Source organism: Ambystoma mexicanum, chromosome 7p (assembly GCF_040938575.1).
Source record: "Ambystoma mexicanum isolate Mex_15411 chromosome 7p, UKY_AmexF1_1, whole genome shotgun sequence".
NCBI classification, from domain to species: Eukaryota; Metazoa; Chordata; class Amphibia; order Caudata; family Ambystomatidae; genus Ambystoma; species Ambystoma mexicanum.
In genome coordinates, this window is record NC_090939.1 from 257326616 (window position 1) to 257345707 (window position 19092).

At 49.8% G+C, this 19092-nt stretch overlaps 1 protein-coding gene across 3 annotated transcripts in view; it reads left to right on the plus strand.

The window, feature by feature from the left end:
• Window positions 1-19092, plus strand: part of GART (phosphoribosylglycinamide formyltransferase, phosphoribosylglycinamide synthetase, phosphoribosylaminoimidazole synthetase) — a 1418226-nt gene that overhangs the window by 1301355 nt on the left and 97779 nt on the right. For all 3 annotated transcript variants that reach the window (XM_069636266.1, XM_069636265.1, XM_069636267.1), the window contains exon 19: window positions 13906-14036. In XM_069636266.1, coding sequence (XP_069492367.1) covers window positions 13906-14036 — 131 coding nt within the window. The remainder of the gene's footprint in view (window positions 1-13905; window positions 14037-19092) is intronic.

Here is a 19092-nt window from a genome sequence, read left to right on the forward strand (position 1 = left end):
CCCCTAGGAAGGCTCTGGCTAAGAGCAGGCACTCTCAGGTGCCTTTCCACCACTTGGATTATATTTCGGAGGCGGATGAGGATTCGGTTGGCCTGGTTCCTGGTCAGGTGCCGGATGACATTGTCTCGGGCCATAGTCAATTTGACGAATTGAGGCAGTCGCTGCATGATGCTAGTGGTCTGGACACCTCTCCGGAGGTGGAATTTGGTCGGCCTGAGCCTGGCTCCCATGCCGATTCCTCATACCGGCGCCTTATGGCTAGGGTGTCTGAGTATCTGGGATGGTCTGCTCCCCCAGGGGAGTTTGTGCAGGATGATCTGACGGACATCCTTGATGTTGGTCCCCCATCTGACCCGGTTCTGCCATTCCATATGGCTTTACAGCGTAGGGTGGCGGCGGCTTGGACTGCTCCGGAGAGTCTCCCGGCAGTGGGCAGATCCTTGTCGCGGAAATACCGTCCAGCCAGTGGCGACCCCTGCTACTTGACCAGGCACCCCACTCCGGAAAGTTTGGTGGTGCAGGCGGCCACGGCCCCGGCAAAGCAGGCGTCGTACCCTACCATCCCTCCTGATAGGGACGACAAACGTTTTGATGGCTGGGCGAAGAAGGTGTTTTCTTCTGGTGGTATGGCGCTTCAGGCGGCCAACTCCATTTGTGCCTTGTCACGTTTCACGCACACTCTGTGGAACTGTGTTGCGTTAGCGGCTGAACATATTCCCGAAGGGGACGAACGGGATGGTTTCCTTGCTTTGGTCCAGGATGGTAAGGATGCCATGTGTGAGTCCGTTCAGTCGGGTTTGGACTTAGCTGAATGCGTCAGTAGGTCCATGGCGGCGAGCACCGTGATACGCAGGTTTGCGTGGTTGCGGAAGTCGGGGTTTGCTCCTGATGTGCAGTCCCGGCTCCTCAACATGCCCTTTGATGGTGAACATCTTTTTGGCAGCAAGGCTGACGAGAGCCTTGAGAGGTTGCAGACCTCAAAAGCTGCAGCGAAGTCGTTGGGCGCTGCAGTTCGCCAACCTCCGCCTTTTCGTCCTAGGGGACAGCAGTGGAGGGGTGGCTCCTTTCGCTATTACTCGTCCTTTGGTAGAGCGAGAGGAGCTGGCAGTCAAAGGGGCCAACGCAGGGGTACCAGAGGTGGACGACAGGGTACCCGTGGTGCCAAGGCCGCTCGGGCAGTTGCCTCTTTGCCCTCAGGTAACGCCGCAGCCGCTCCTACTCAGTCATGAGGCCTTGTCCCATGGTTCGCCGGTTGGGGGAAGGCTGGCGCAGCATCTTGTAGAGTGGCGTGCCATTACTTCGGATGTGTGGGTTCTGGAGATCATAACCCACGGCTACTGTCTTCCCTTTCGGCACAGGCCTCGCGACAATCCACCGGGGAACCTCTCTTTGAAGTGTCCGGATCCGCTCCTTGCGCAGGAAATTCAAGCCCTGCTGGAGAAAGGCGCCATAGAACTGGTGCCTGTAGCGGAGAGGAACAAGGGATGGTATTCCCCTTATTTTTTGATTTCCAAGAAAGACGGGGGATTGAGACCCATCATGGACTTGCGCGGTTTGAACAAACTCCTCAGGAAGGACAAGTTCAAGATGGTTACTCTCTCTCAAGTCCTCCAGGCCCTTCAGCTTCAGGACTGGTTGGTGTCACTCGACCTCAAGGATGCTTACTTCCATGTGCCGATCCATCCCAAGCACAAGAAGTACCTGAGGTTCGCGGTTGGCGACTCGCACTTTCAGTTTCGGGTCCTGCCGTTCGGTTTGACCTCCGCCCCGAGGGTTTTCACCAAGCTCATGGTGGTGGTGGCAGCGCATCTCAGGCAAGGGGGGATTCACGTCTACCCCTACCTGGACGATTGGTTGATCAGGGGGAGCTCTCCCGAGCAGGTCCTGGATCATCTGTCCGTCGCCTGCCACTCCCTTCACAGGCTGGGCTTCTCCCTCAATTTAAAGAAGTCCCATTTGACGCCAACGCAGAGGCTCCAGTACATCGGAGCAGTGCTCGACACTTCCCTGGGGCAGTGTTTTCCTCCCCAGGTGAGGGCTCTTCACATTCAGCAGATGGTGCGCAAGTTTCAGCATGCCCAGACGCTCCCAGCGTTCGAGTTCTTGAGGTTGCTCGGCCTCATGGCATCCTGCATTCTTCTGGTGCCAGAGGCTCGCCTGCGAATGAGATCTTTGCAGTGGGCACTCAAGATGCAATGGTCGCAGTCCTCCGGCAGGATGTCGGACCCGATTCAGGTGCCGCCCTCGGTCGCCCGGGACCTTCTGTGGTGGGCCGTCGAAGGCAACTTGATGAAGGGGGCTCCGTTTTGGCTTCCCTGGCCGGAGGTGACGATCGTGTCGGATGCATCCCTCACGGGATGGGGAGCTCATGCCAACGGGCTGACGGTCAGCGGTCGTTGGTCTCCGTCGGAGTCCAGACTCCATATCAATCTGTTGGAGCTGAGGGCCGTCAGGCTAGCCCTGAGGGCTTTTCTGCCGACTGTGCGAGGGAAGAATGTCCTGATCCTGACGGACAACACAGTGGCCATGCACTACCTCAACAAAAAGGGGGGGGCAGGGTCACTTCCTCTGTGCAGGGAGGCGATGCAGCTCGAGTTCTGGGCCATCCAGCAGGAAGTTTCGATCTCGGCAGTTCATCTGGCCGGAGTCGAGAACGTGACGGCGGACGCTCTGAGCAGGCAGTGCACGATCTCTCACGAGTGGGAGTTGGCTCAGGAGATTCTCCTGGAGATCTTCGCCCTTTGGGGGACCCCTCAAGTGGATCTCTTTGCCTCCAGTGTCAACCGGAAGTGCGAAAGGTTTTGCTCGCGGGAATTTCCTCCAAAAGGAGCCTTAGGAGACGCGTTCGTGGTGGAGTGGTCGTTCCCGCTGCTGTACGCGTTTCCTCCGGTCCCCGTCATCCCGCAAGTGCTGCGGAGGTTACGGAAGTTCGGTTCCCGGATGATCCTCATTGCTCCGGCGTGGGCTCGGAGGACGTGGTACCCGGACCTTCTCGACTTGTCCATCTGCCCTCCACGTCGTCTTCCCTACCGAGACGATCTGCTCTCACGGGAGGGGGGTCAGGTTCTCCATCCAGAGGTCGGATCCCTCAACCTTCACGCTTGGCTTCTGAAAGGTTGAGGTATAAGGATTGGGACCTCCCTGAAGACGTGATGGAGGTGTTGCTTTCGGCCCGAAGGCCCGCAACTAAGTCTCTGTACCGTTGCCGTTGGCGTAAGTTCTGCGACTGGTGCAGAGTTCAGTATGTGGATCCTTTTGCATGTGACATCCCCATGGTTCTGTCCTTTTTGCTTTCTTTGGCCCACAGGGGCTTGCAAGTGGGTACCGTTAAGGGTTACCTGGCGGCGCTGTCCATCTTTAAGCGCTCATCTGAAGAATGTTCTTACTTTAAAATCCCTTTAATTTCACAGTTTCTGAAAGGGCTCACTAATGTGTTCCCTCCGTCGCCTTTCCTGGTGCCCGGTTGGGATTTGAACCTTGTTCTTAGGTTTCTTATGGGTGCTCCGTTTGAGCCGTTACATTCTTGCCCTTTGAGGCTGTTGACTTTGAAAACTGTGTTTTTAGTTGCGGTTACTTCCGCTCGCAGAGTGAGTGAGTTACAGGCACTTTCTGTTAAGCCACCCTTCACTGTATTTCACAAGGACAGGGTTGTCCTTCGAGTTCGTCCTTCTTTTCTTCCGAAGGTAGTGACGGAATTTCATTTGGCCCAGAAGATTGTTCTTCCGGCATTCTATCCTCCTCCGCATCCTGGTAAGGAAGAGGAGAGGCTCCATAGGCTTGATCCTAGGAGAGCTTTGAGCTTTTATGTTTCTCGCATGTCCCGGGTCAGAGTGGACGATCAACTCTTTATTGGTTACGCTGGTAAGCGCTTGGGGCAAGCTGTGACGAAACAGACTTTGTCCCGCTGGATTATTTTGGCCATCTCGGAGTGTTACCGCTTGGCGGGCAAGGACCCTCCGGCTGGCTTGCGGGCCCATTCTACCAGGGGCTTGGCTGCATCTACTGCCCTGCAGAGGGGTGTTCCTATTCGCAACATCTGTGATGCTGCCACCTGGGCTTCAGTGCATACATTTGTGCGGCATTATTCCCTCGATTCCATCAGAGGGCAGGATCTGGCCTTTGGCAAGGCGGTCCTTTGCTCTGCTATTTGATTGGCTATTCTAAATTTTGTTTCTAAATTCTTTCCCTCCTCCTTGATTTGGTACTGCTTTGGGAGTCTGTCATAGATATGGAATACGTCGGAGGACCCAATCCCCTCGAAGAACAAGTTACTTTCTTACCTGGTAACGTTCTTTCGATGGGATGGTCCGACGACGTATTCCATATCGCTCCCGCCCTGCCTTCCCCGCTGCAGAATTTCTGTTGCGTTTGCAGCTTACGTTCCGCAAGGCTTTGTGTCGGACTGGCAGTTGACTATTGTCACACGTTCTGGGGGAAAAAACTACAACTGAGGCTACTGGCGTCGTGCGTCCTACTTATCACATCGGATGACGTCGGACGTCGGAGGAGGTCCTCGACGGCGGCGCATCGACGTCATCGACGCAGGACGCAGACGCCGAAAAAGTTTCCGAAGCAGCACAGCTGTGGTGATTACTGTCATAGATATGGAATACGTCGTCGGACCATCCCATCGAAAGAACGTTACCAGGTAAGAAAGTAACTTGTTCTTTGCTAGGGTGACCACATTTCCAAAACGAAAAACCGGGACGACCAACAACATAAGAGGGACTACCCCATCATAGCCCACCAATTACCACCCCTCCCCCCAACAAGCCCCCACAACCACCACCCAATCATATTTCCAGCACTTCTGCTTTCTATAAACTCTATATGATCTCATTTGTGCAGTATTGTCTGTGAATCTTGCCATGTTAATACAAAACAGGCGTTTGCTCTCATTGCTATGACATGGCTTGCTGTACAATAATTTCCAAGCGAGTCTCTGTGGCACAGTCAGTAAGTGTTGTGACTTGTATCTGTAAGGTTGGGTGTTCGAGACAATCCTCCAACTTTAAAATTCTGAAAGCGTTGTGAAAAATAACTACATTTTTTTTTTTCCAATAAGTTTTTATTAACCATTTGTAATTCATACAACAAAGAGCAATACCAGGAAGAAGAAAAAACAAACAAACACAGAACCCCCGAAAACCCCATTTACCCGTAACCCTCCCCCCCAAACCCCCCAGATTCTACAGGTTCTCTAAGCGGCCATGTTCGACAAATAGGGAAACGAAAATAAGTAGCACAGTTCAACCAAGAAGGTCTGATTCATCTTGAGGGCTAACTATGCCCAACAGCTCCATCTCCCTGGGGCACCAGGCCCGGCGAGTTCCCACCTTTAAGGAGGACAACAGGGCGGCCCATTTCGAGTAAAACCTCAAGTGCATGCCCTGAAGCGCATAGGTGAGCCATGCCATTGCCACCAAAGCCCACAGTTTAGCCACCCACTCGTGTTCTTGAGGCGGGTCCTTCGTATTCCACTTCCTGGCCAGGACCATTGCCGCCGACATCATCATTATCACATATAGTTTGTGGTTGGCTTTGGTGGACAGTGTGGCAAGCATTCCACTTAGACCCACTATGTCACGCCCCCCAACTCCATCCTGCAAAGGACCCAACACCTGGGTTATCGCCTGCCGGACCAAAGACCAAAAAGCAGCCAGTCTCGGGCACTCCGACCAAATGTGAGCCCAGGATCCCACTTTGCCACACTCCCTCCAGCAGAGCGCCGAGTGCATGGGGTACATCTTGTTTAACTTAAGGGGGGGGTAAGGTGCCAACTAAGTAGAAGCTTCAGCCACATCTCCTGGATTTGGATAGACCTAGCGAGCTTCGGGATTTGGGACCACAAGCTAAGTCACTCCTGTTCCCCTACACCAGCCCCTGTATCGGACTCCCATTTACTCATACAGGACCTGGAATATAGTGGCTCTTCCCGTTTTATAAGCTTATAAATGGATGACATCACCGCCTTGTCCCCGAGTTAGTATCTAAATACTTTTCAGATTGGTTAAGAGGGCCCGAACCCTGGCGTTTCACCGATGGGTGGGAGATCCAGTGCCTGAACTGGAGGTATGAGAATCGCTGTTGCTCTCCCACACCAAAGTCTTGCTTGCTTTGCTCGAAGCTTTTCACCTCGCCCTCGATGAGCAAGTCTCGCAGCATCCTACATCCCCCTGAGAACCATGGATCGAAACTCGGTGCGGGGGTGACAGCCGGAGTCAATTGCGGGTTTCCATGCAGGGGAGAATACAGAGAAGGAAAGGTAGTGATCTGAGCCCTACGGACTGCCTGATCCCATGCATTCCCAGTCGCCGATGTTATAGCGCTACAGTACATTCTGTGTGGCCTATCTTGCTTCGGTAGCCACAAGACACCCTCCAGATCTGCACCCACCACCGCTCTATCCATTGGTCTCCATACTTTGCCCCCGTCGTCCCTCTGCCAGTCCCTAATTACCCTAAATTGCGCAGCTAAATAGTAGACTCAAAAATCTGGCTGCCCTACACCCCCCCCTCTCAGGCAAGGCTTTCATAATGGGAGCCGCCACCCTCGGGCGCTTTCCGCTCCAAACAAACCGACTGATTATTTTTTGCAAAGCCCTGAAGAAGGATGTAGGGACGTGTACCGGTAGTGTAGCAAAGTGATACAAGATCAGGGGCAGGATTGACATCTTTAAAGCGTTGACTCTACCCAACCACGAGATCTCAAGGGGGCCCCAGTCCACTAACTTAGATTTCACCTTCTGGAGGAGCGGCGGATAGTTCACTACATACAATTGGTCCACCTTCTTGGTCAGATAGACCCCCAAGTACTTCACAGAGGATTCTACCCATCTGTATTTGTGAATCTTAGCGAGGTCACGGATCTCAGAGGACGTCAAGGCTAAGGGAGGAGCCTCAGACTTGTGGACGTTTGACCTTTAGGCCTGCCACCTTACCAAACGTATCCAGTTCTCTTGCGACCTCCTGCAAAGATAAGATCGGGGAGGTTAATGAAAAGATCATATCGTCGGCGAACTAACCCTCAGCCACGCTATAAAGCCCGCTTCGAAACCCATTAGCTCCAGGACCGCAAACATGAACCCCCACTTAACCCGATCGAAAGCCTTCTTGGCATCAATTGCCAGCAGAAGGGCTGGAATATTCTTTACTGGGACTTTTCAATCAGGTGCGTGAGCCGTCTGACGTTATCCGAGGTTTGTCTACCCCGTATAAAACCCGACTGGTCCCCCTGGACTAGTTTGGGAAGAATAGACTCTAAACGGTTGGCCAGGACTTTAGCGTGTATTTTGGCATCGACGTTCATTAATGCTATGGGACGTTAGGAGGCGCAGTCGGTCGGATCCTTACCCTGCTTATGAAGCAAGATCACTTTAGCTTTGTTCATGGATCTGGGGAGATACCCCGAAGAACCTATGCAATTAAATAGTTTCGTGAGGACGGGAATCAAGACCTCCTTGTTGATCTTATAGAATTCTGAAAGGAACCCGTCTGGGCCCGGGGCTTTACCTGATGGAAGGTTCTTAATGACCCCCCGTACCTCATCTGGCGTGATCTCAGCTTCCAGCGTGTCTGTCGACCTGCGACAGCAGGCGGACACCAACCCCCCGAAGGTATGCCTCTTGCTCTACGATCTGAGGAAAACTCGAGCTATAAAGATCAGTATAGAATTTAACAAATGCCCCCTCAATGTCAGAATGCGTCGTGAGCCAGCCACCCCCGTCACCCTTTATTTTTAGAATGATTCTGTCGCCGGCCTCCTTTCGGAGCTTTCTGGCTAACAAGCAATCAGCCTTATTGCCCTTAACATAGAACCTCTGACGGTAACGGCAAAGGTTCCGTTCCACCGCTCTGGTTTGTATGAGGTTCAGCTAACCGCGAAGCGATCTATACTCTTTTTTTTGGTGGCGGCCGACATTCTAAGGCTCATGCGAGACATTACCTCCTTGAGCCGCTCCTCCAGCTGTACCTCCTCAAGCCTTAATTCCCTTTCCCTTCTAGCTTTGATGGCGATGATCCTGCCCCTGATCGGGGCCTTAAATGCGTCCCATCAAATCTGAGGAGTTGAATCCTCCCATTTATTGTTGGAGGCATACTTCCCCACCGCCTCCTCTATCTCGCTAACCAGGAGAGGGTCTCGAAACAGGGAAACCGGGTATCTCCACTTCCAGATGGCCAGGGGGGTCTCTAGGCACCGCCAGCGATAGGGTTAGCGGGGCATGGTCCCCCACAACGATTGCGCCCACGTCCAGTGCCAAGGCCCTTCCCAACAGTTGTTTTGAGATCCAGACATAGTCTATCCGCGAGTGTGACCTGTGTACATGCGAGTAGAAAGTATACCCCTCCGCCGAGCCATATAGTTAGCGCCACGTGTCTACCAGGGCCAAATCGTGCATTTTCTTCTACAAGTCCCCAGATGGGCCCCCCCATTTATCCCATGTCGAGGAGCTCCTATCTTTAGCAGGGTCCCAGGCTAGGTTAAAATCCCCCATTAGGATGATATTCCCCACTGCAAATTTCCCCAGGCGCGTAAGGGATTTCTGTAGGAAAGGGTCCTGACCCTGGTTGGGCGCATGTAAGGTTGCCTGCTTAAAGGACTGGCCCTTACCCTCGATCAACACTGCAAGATATCGACCCTGGTTGTCCTTCTGGATGTCTTTTATGGTCATTCCTAACCCGTCCCGTATGGCCAATAAGACCCCCCCCCCCCTTCTTGCTCGACTGTGTAGCCTGAGCCAAACGGGAATACCCCCAGAACCTAATCCTATGTGAATCCTTCGTTTGTACATGAGTTTCCTGCAATGCCACTACGTGGGGCTGTTCCCGCCTAAGGAAGCGCTCAACTTTCCCCCGCTTTATATGGGAATTAAGCCCATTCACGTTTAGTGAAATGAATTTCAGGGTGTTGACATTAGCCATCTACCTGTGTCATGTTGGTCTGGAGAGTCCCCGGGAACGTTCTCGGCCTTATTCCAAACGTTGGCAGCCTCAAAATCTCCCCTCATGAGACCCGTTTGATGGCACTCGAATCTGAACCTTAAATCCAGAAATCCCTCCCACCCCCCCACCACCCCTTCTAGGCAGGATCGGCTGGCACTCAGCCCCCCTCGTACAGTAAACACGAGAGAGACAACCCCAATACCAGACCCAGAAAACACCAACGCGGGAAATCCCATCCCCATTCCAAGAATGCCAGTCCCACCCATCCCCAACCCGCACTCCATAGCAACATAAACCCCCAGCCTAGCCCGACCCTTTAAACAACCTCCATTAGGGCCCTCCCCGGCCTCTACTCAAAAAACTTGTTAAACCCGTCAGGCTGCTATGACACCACCGGGGAACCACTCTGCCCGGCCCCATCTTCAGGAGAGCATTCTTTAGCCTGTCGGTCGGGACACGGGCCCGAAGTTTCTTCGAACCCCTCCTGCGCTTAGCTGTAGACCACTCCCATGGTCTGCGCTGAGACTGCTGCTCCCCCTCCCTCCGCACGGGGGGGTAAGGGTTGGTCCTCCAAGCCCAGCAAGGCCAGGCCCTGATCGCAGGTTGTTATCTTGTGATTAGAGCCCTGCCAGGCGAAGGACAAACCAAATGGATGGGCCCATCTGTAGCTGATCCGCTGAGATCTGAGAAAAGACAAAACAGGACCCATTCTTCGCCTCTTTATAAGCGTACTCCTCGCCAAGCCCTGGTACAGAGCGATTTCCTGGCAATTACAGGTGATTCGAGCCGCCTTTCTCGCTCTCTCCATAATTCTCTCCTTCGTCGCATAACTGTGGAAAGCTACCAACACGTCCCGAGGTCTGGATCCCGGGTCCAAGCGCCTTGGACCCACTCTGTGGACCCTATCAAACTGCATGTCAAAATCTAGGGTGGCATCCAACAAGTCGACAAATATTCCTTTCAACACGGACGGGAGGTCTTGGATATCCTCTGACAGTGATTTCACTCGAATATTCGCCCTTCTGGACCTGTTCTCCAGGTCTTCCGCTTGCAGCTCCAGGTTTTGTGTAGCCACCACCAATGTCTCCAGTAGGGTATCCACCTTTTTCGCATCTTCCGTCAGTTCCTGGATGGCCCTCTCTTTAGTGTCAATTCTCTCCTCGGCCTTGTTGACGTCCCTTCTGAGATCCCCCAGGCTTTCAGCCAGGTCCTAGCGTAGTTTGTCCATCTGTTGTTGTCCGGCTGCCGTGATCTTCTCTAACAGCTCGCCCATGAGGCGTGAGTGATTCCTGGGTTAATGGTGTGTCGGGGCCCTCTTGGGAGGGCCCGGCTGAAGACCCGGCCAGCTCCTGAACCGAATCCCGAGCTTCCGTGGTATCCATGCCCTTAGGCCAAAGTTTTATAAGTGGACCGTCCGTGGCTTTCCTGGACATCTTTCCCTGGGTAGGGCATTCCTTCCCCCTGTTCCTGGACATGGCCGGCCCAAGTGGTAGTCAAGAGAGAACGGTAGCAACGACCTCAAAGGCACCCCCTGGACGGGGGCGGCGCGGGAGCCGGGACAAGGGCCACACTGGACCCGCACACTCCTCCAGGGCAACCGAGTCGGGGATGCACAGCCCCACCCAGCGCCCCCCTTAGCCGGGTCTACTCCCCGCAGCTGGAATCCCCGTTAGCCGTGGGGCAACCTCCGAAGCGACTCTCCTCCAGTGGCACCAGAGGTCTAGCACCGGAGGGCATAGACTGTCCACCCCCTCCTGTGCTCTCCGATCCTGATGCAGGTTGCTGGGCAGTCCACAGAAGTAACCCCCAGCGGGGGCCCGCAGCCAGTCCACACGCCCAGGTTCAATATGGCCAACCGGGTGGAGGACCCCCCCACCGCCTCCAATCCTTCAGGAGCGAGCCTCCAGGCCCGCTCCGCTCCACACAGGCGGCCCCCCCCACACGGGCTCGAGAGGGGGGTGCAGCACAGGCCCGCAGATCTTTTGGAGCTTGGGGGGCCGGCAGCAAACCCCCGACAGGACGCCCGCCCGGGCCACTCGCGACCCGCCGTCAATCTCCGGCTCTCCTCCGGTCTGCCACCAACGCGCCCGACAGGCGCCGCTGCAGGTCGGGTAGCGGTCCACCCCCAAGCAGCCGCAACCTCTCTCCTCCACGAAGCTCTGGGGGGCGACCACAGTCCCCAGCGGACCCCCGCCCGGGGCTCTCCACACAGCTCCACCGGAGGTAGGCACCACCTTTGCCGCTCTGAACAATCCCAAAAACTCACTCCACCACGGGTCCAGCTCCGCCGGCCGCGACCTCAGCAGGGACCCGGCTCTCGGCCCCCCCACGCTTCTCCCCCGCGACACGGGGAACCAAACTCGCAGGAAGCGGGGGGCCGACAGGAAATCACCAGTGCGGGCAGTCCAGACCCCTCCGCGAGACACCAGTTCCTTCCCCGCACAGATCAGCGGCCGCTCTCTGCGCGGCTCTGCAGGCCCGGACCCACGGGCACCCGCAGCCCCAGCCACTAAACGCTCACCCGGGGCTCGGGTCCCGACCCGGGTCACACCAGCCACTTCAGGGGGGCCGACAGCCGCCCGTTCCGACGCCGGGGAGGGCCGCTGGATCAGTGGGCAGGCAGCATGAATCAGTGCGGGTCGGGAGCGCTGGGAGGCGCGTCCACCCGACTAGGCGGCCATCTTGGAATGATAATATAACTACAATTTTAATTGCAGTAGCCACCCAACCATGCAAACCCCGATGGGGTTTCTAAAATGGAAAAAACTCCTGGGACTGAGGGTGATTTCCCCGGATTGTCCCGGGAAAACCGGGACGTTTGGTCACCCTAAGGTTAGCCCATGTATTGCACTTGGATTAATTGTGTAGGTTAACCAATGTATTGCCCTTGGAGGAAATGTGTAGGAAGAATTTGTGTAAGTTAGCCATCATCTTGTGCTTGGAAGTATTGTTTAGGTTAGCCCATGTATTGCACTTACAAGAATTGTATAGGTTAGCCCATGTATTAAACTGAGAATGATTGTGTAGGTTAGCCTTTTTATTGTGCCGGTAGGAATTGCGTAAGTTGACCCTTGTACCTTACGTAGAAGAATTGTATAGGTTAGCCTAAGTTTCGCACTTATACAAATTGTGTAGGCTTGCCCATCTATTGGACTTGGAAGTAGGGTGAAGAGAGCCAAACATTGCACTTAGAAGATTTCAGGGTTGCCTATGCGCTGCACTTAGACGGATTATGATGCTAGCCTTTACATCGCACACAGCATCTTCATGAGGGTAGCATATACACTGCATTTATAGGTTTAATGACGATAGCCAATGTATTATTCCTGGGGAAAATTCAAGAGTAGCCTATGTATTGCGCTTGGAGGGGTTGTGAAGGGTGGCCTATGTATGACAACTTGGAACTATTGTAAGGGTGACCAAGGCATTCCACCTAGAAAACATGGAGAGTAGCCATGTGACTGTAGAATTAGCCTGCTCAGCATTCTGGTCATATAAAGAAGGTAGCTATTGCATTGAGCCTAGCAGAATGTAGCCTTGCACTATATCCCGTCAAAGGCTGAATTATAACCTGTGTATCAAATCTAGGTGAACGCTGCTTGTAGGCAGTGAATCGAATCTAGGCGATTGCATAACCTTGCTATTTCCTGGAATGTAGTTCTATCACAATTAGCTAGTTCTACCTTCAATATATGTGCTCTAAAATGTAGCTGCTATAGTATAGCTGACTGTATGTAGATTGAAGCCACGCAGCTAACATTAACTCTAGATGTCTCAGAATATGGCCAAGGTTAGACGGTAGGCAATGTACTTATATCACACTCCATGCTTATGCAACTTTAGCCGAATGTTCGGTCACCGGCCCGCAACCATCTGCTCTCACACACAACCCGAGCGACAATTTGCGCAACTCTTCTGTCATACGTATGCAGCTACCTTTAATGGCACAAGATGTGAACCGTAGCAACACATATAATGACTAGCTTCTCGCATACCCCCTCCATACCACCTCTCTAGTCTACCATTCTCCACCCAGCCACATGTCAATTAGACATGGGTGGCTGGCAGGGACTTGACCAGCCCCTCATATCATCATATTGTCTTTAATGCACCCACGCATACCAGCAACTCCTTGAATTTCCCATACTTTGGACTTCGGTCCCCCCAATGGCATTCAACCTACAGCGCTTTTGGACCATTCCTATGCTGAAAAGCACTATACAAATGATTAAATTAAATATAAAACCGATTGAGTGCACCCCTCCTTCAAGCAAACAAAGGTGCTCCATAAATCGGTACTTGTCTGTGACAACCTAAAGTCTTGGTGCAGATTTATTTTTCTGTTATCAATGAAATGGAGCTTCTTTATATTGTACCTCTAGGGTACCTCAGTAGAGTCCTGTGCTGTCATTTTAAAAACCGTCAGCATCAGGAGATACAAGCTAGTTAATTCCGTTAACATAAACCTATGCTGAAATCATCAGAAAACATGTGTTGTGTAATGAACCCCTGGGACTGGTTAATTTCACTATAGTCTTAGTGTGCCTTTACTTTTTTACCATGCTTCATTTTCCCTATGCCTCCTTCTCATTGCAGTGTAGTCTGTCCTATGATTTAGAAAAACTTGCCCAATGATCCTGGGGAACGATCAGAACAGACGGCAGCAGAGGTGTTCAGTGAGGTATCAAGTGTTAAGGCTACCGAGAATTGCTTTGTACATTATTTCCAGTTTTATGGTCCACCAACTTTATATAGAATGGTGGTATTTACTATTTTCCCTCCCTGGGGAATCGACCTTGCTAACATGTTGTTTTAGTGAGAGCATGTAATTCCAGATTTTTCCTACACATAAGATAGAGCCACTGTTATTCACATGTACTAGTGTCTTTTTATTACAAGACATAAGCTGTCTGCAAGAACAAAGGGCTGCAAAAATTACTAATTTGTATGAAATTTGTTTCAGGCACAAATATGGAAGCGTTGATAACCAGTACAAAGGAGCCGCTAAGCTCTGCACATATTGCCCTTGTGATTTCTAACAAAGCAGGTGTTGAAGGCCTTAAAAAAGCTGAAAGCGCTGGTATTCCTACAAGGGTAAGTAGAGCTGCATGTTTGTCATTCGTTTTTAGTTCTATAAGAATTGACAAGTGGGCCCACAATGCAAACCAAATTGTCTCTAGATTTTCCAATAAGTGCTTACTGTTAAGACAGTTTTCTGAAGTCCAACTAAGGGCTTGATTAAACCATACCTCTTAGGCAGTACATACGCTCCACTCTTAGTATAAGGCTGTACCACCTGAGAATGTGGTAGCATGGACAGAGCAGCCAGGCTGATCTTAGTAGGGGAGAGAGGACTATAGCTTGGTACAAAGAAATTGTAGTAGACATATGGTCCAAAGAAACTCTGAGACACTTATGTATTGTACGAATAAAGTTTTTTTTTTAAATACAAGTAGACCAAGATAGATCTTGGGTAAGTATTATAACATATAAACACAATCATAAAAGCCAACTTCAATACCTATGGTATGCCACCCAAGGTACAACCTTTTTTTAGAGGAGCAAGAAGCAAGTTGAGGTGAGTCAAACCTAAGGTTATACATTCAGAATACTAATATACTATTCTTGGGGCATAACCCAGGTTAGATATACTTTTAGAAAACAATCAGTATTTCAAGGGTAGTTGACTCAGTCATGCAGTGACACTCAGTTATGAAATCGCATAATAAACCAACTCCGTTACAAGTATACTCCTTGCAACATTACTTTTTAGAACTCAGTTGGGAGCTAGTAAATCAACTCATACACTTTACTGGAGGAGCCTTAAGATACTCTGATAAGTGTGAACACGCAACAACTATTTCAGAATGCACTAAGCAAACCGGGGAAAGCAAAACCCTATTACACTTTAAGAAACACACAATGTATTTCAAGGTAAGTAATTGGCTCTATAACTACTTTGGAAATGCTCTAAGCAGTTTCAGGGGAGGCACAACCTAGTGTTACAAGACGAGAAGAGCAGCAGCTATTCAAGGTAAGTAACCATATACTTTTAAGAGGGGCTTCAAGCAACTCATAAGACGAGTATTAACTTCTGGACTGTTTTAGGTCTGTATAAAGCAGATCAGGGGGAGAAAACCCCAATTACACAGTTTAATAAGAACACAATGTTATTCAAGGTAGGTAAAACATATGTGCAAGCTTTTACACTAATTCAGTTAAGAATACTTAAATAGTTCCAACACATTGCTTTTTAGAAGTGGGGGAAACACCATTCAAAGTTAGTAAAGCAACGTATATACTTTTTCGAGGGCACATTGCAACTTAAAGGTAAGTATAATTTAAGGGCACTTAGTAATTTCTTCTTTCACAAAGATTCAGTTACCACACTAATTCTTTCAGCAAGTAAGTACTTTACACTTGTTATACTTTTTCAAGACAGAATCCTTTTCTTATCCAGCCCTTCCTTAGTCAGCATTAGGCCTGGGCAAGTGGTATGGGCAAACTCCCAACAATACGAATCACCCACTCAGCCTCGCAGGATGCACACCAGGCTTAAGGTAAGTGATACCCGAGCCCACACAGTGCCTTAGGAGAAAAGAGGAGGAGCTGGGAGGATGCCTTCAGAATGCAGCAGCACAGGACCTGGTCCCTGGATTCTTGGTCTGGAGACGATAAAGAACTGGACACTGGATGGGAACTTGCAGCAGCTGTCTCAGGACGCTTCCAGAAAAGTTTTCTTCACAGATTCTCGCAGCTCTGTGGATTTGGCGCCTTTTTACAGCAACCAGATGAAGAACTGATACCACTGGTTGGATTTTCTTCACTCGCTCCGTCCTGCACTCTGGGATTCGAATCATGTCTCTGGAGATCCAGCAGTAGTCCACAAGGTTTCAGCTGGATTTGGACTTCGGAAGACCATGCACCGCACTCAGGCTCGATGTCCCAGGGTATTGGGGTATTGTAGCCCAGCAAGTTCTCAGCATGTCGTGGGATGGCTCAAAATGAGGTCTTCTTGAGGCTAGTGGATCTCACCAGCCTCTGGGTAGGAGTTATCAAGTTCGGGACCTCCGGGTCGATTCGAAGGAAGGGTTACATCAGGCTCTGGTTACACATAAGGCTCTCCGGTTGCTGGAAATCACTACAGACGTCCTTTCTTCATCTTCCTCTTTGGTTTCAGCTCGACTTGTCAGCAGCCTCCAGGTTCGGAGCATTTATCAGGTACTCCCGCACTGCTTCTGCTATCTCTCCCTGCAGTTTACAGAAGGACAGCCAGCACCCCCGCTGGGAGTTGGTTCCTTTCAGGCAAGGTGAAAGACAAAGGGTTGCAGAGTTCTGGGCTCCTCTCTCGCTTCATACCTTCTCAGACACTCTGGAGCCTTGGCAGGGAATACAAAGGATTCCCACGGAAAACACAGGGGAAGACCTCAGAAACAACAAGCATACTTTAAACTGGTGAAAAATAAGGAACCCACCATTCTAGCAGAATGGTGGCCCTTCTGTGCATTACCAAGGCTGAAGTAACTGCCTGCAAGTGATTGCATGTTGCTTCCACTGTGTACATATTACAGAATTAATATAGGTGAACATTTCAGAACTGGGTGTATAGCTCAGTGGTAGAGCATTTGACTGTTGATCAAGAGGTCCCTAGTTCAAATCTGGGTGCCCCCTTGTCCAACTGTTTTACCTGTAGAAATATTTTTTTAAATAAATTGAAGAAAACATTTACAATCTCAGCATTTTATGTAATAAGCAACACAGTTCGACATTTGAAATACTCCTGATAATCACCTGAAACATAGGGTAAACATCATTAAGCTGTTTAGGATTTCTTCGTATGATACAAGCTGTGTTTTACATTCACCCAAGTTCTACTGGTGATATTATCAGTTTGAAATAGTTCATTGGAAGCTCATATGAATGGTATAAAACTTTCGCAGAAACCAATAATATGCCCTTAATGAAATGTGTTAATTTGTACAGCTGACCAGAAGTGCACTGATGTCATTAGTTCTACAAGTTCCATGTAGTCACCCACGCTATCACCTGTTTCAAAAAGGGCAGTTTTCAGCATTCAAGGGTTTAACTCAGTGGTAGAGCGTAGGAGTGCAGTTCAAGAAGTCCCTGTTTCATAACCATATACCCTCCTCAATAGATCCTGTTAAAATGTTTTTGAACGCAATGCACTGTAAGAAACAATAGGATATATCATAATTTCATGTACAAAACAATGAACAATTGGGTTTAACTATGCTCTTAGCACAAAATCAACAAACTGCAGTGGAGAAGCAGTTACGTTTTGCAGAATTTGTGCATTTGACAAAAGTTTTTTTTCCATGTTCCAAGATCTACATGTGATACGAAATGTATGAATTCTTGCAATGAAAACCTCACTGTATTTTACCAAGGCAAATCACTAAGGTAAATCCACTGCCACCAGCCATTCAAGTAAACTTGCATTTGTAACGCAAATGCTACAGGTAACTAAGCAAGGGGATACATTGTATCCCCCCAGCAGTCCACATAAGGTGGGGTCGGCTGACTCACTATTTAAAATGTGGAGGGGATGTAAATCCCTCTATTCCCCTTGGGAACAGTAGTTCACCCAAGTACATTAAAGAGAAATTAACAGGGAAGCCCAAAGGGGCAAACCAGCCTAAGCCCAAAAGTTATAGGAAACTATAACTCCAAACATACACTATGGAGAGACATAAAAAGGACACCCATACTAGGTGAAAGGGGGGAAAAGGATTCTACTTCACTTAGGGACAAGGGACAATAATCACCAAGTCCAAGCAAAAAGTTCTGGGTTGACACAAGTTAGGAAGATTTATCACATCATTTATGCATTTATCTTACCTAACACTTAACCAACAATTGAACTCAAATTTCCATCTTTACAGTGGTTAATAGAAGGCAGACAATCCCAGTCTGTAAGCGAGTCCTTAGCCCACTGAGCTACCTTACCGACATATGAATTCTACTTAGATGTCATGTAACAAATGTAGCATATATTGTAAAAAATAAGCCGCTTAGATGAACCGAAAGGGCTGATCGGGATATTTTCAGGACATTTACCAAGTATCTGTCTTAAGTGTAATGCCAAAGAAATGTGCCATGTGTGTGTCCTGCTGTTCAGTGAGACGTGAACCAAAACAGATCTACCCCATGACCAGTTGGTTTTCTTTCCATTGACACACATATCTAGCTGCATTCTACCCTCTGATGGTTTCAATTGAAATATATTTCTGTTTTTGTGTCTGTTATTTTTGTGATCAATGTTGTCCTCTAACTTTTTCTTTAGTGCAGTGCTTGTTTAGACCTATTTGTTTCAGGGCTTTTATAAATACAATCTTGTAATTAAGCACTAATGATTTAATTACCTGCCCTTTCTACTGGTTATGGTCTAATTATTTTTCTATTAAGGGTTTATGGGAGCACACTCCAGGGTTATCCTACAGACAAATCAAGAGAGTTTGACAGTTAACCTGGTTTCCTATGTGTGAAAGGAAACTGATGGATTCCCATATGGTGATCGCTTAAACCTGCGTTGCAAGGTTTGTATAGGGATCCCATGTCAAATTATGGCTGGATTAGTAAATAGTGTCGGGGAGTTCACAACTTCTCCAATGGGCCACTCGTCAAGCTTACCTGTTTCACCTCCTTCTTACCACCGCAACCATCGTGGAAGAAACACAGTTCACCATGTCGATCCAGAAAAACAGACACCCCTCGATCATGGGGAAATGTACTATGTTGGCCGAAGACCAACCGTCTCATGCTCTTAGTGTTAGTAATACATAATCATAAGCTTGACCAAAGTGTGGGCATTTTAAGGTGACAGAAATCGCCATCTTGTTTTCTCTAACGTTTGCTTATTGCTTTCTGTTCTAAATGCTTCGCTGACATGATATACTGCTTTACCAGTGTGCAATGCAAGGCCAAGGGAAATATGCTGAAACATAACATAGCAACCCTGATAGAAATACCTGGTCTCCTTCTGCACGCTATCCTTGAAAGATGGCAGCGAGGCATCCTAATCAGCCCACAGGTGCCAGTGTGTCTCGAAAACACAGTGAAAATACTCAGAACGAACATTAAATTGCTTGAATTATGTTCTTCTTTGCGGCCCCCCTTCTCGAGCCCTGTA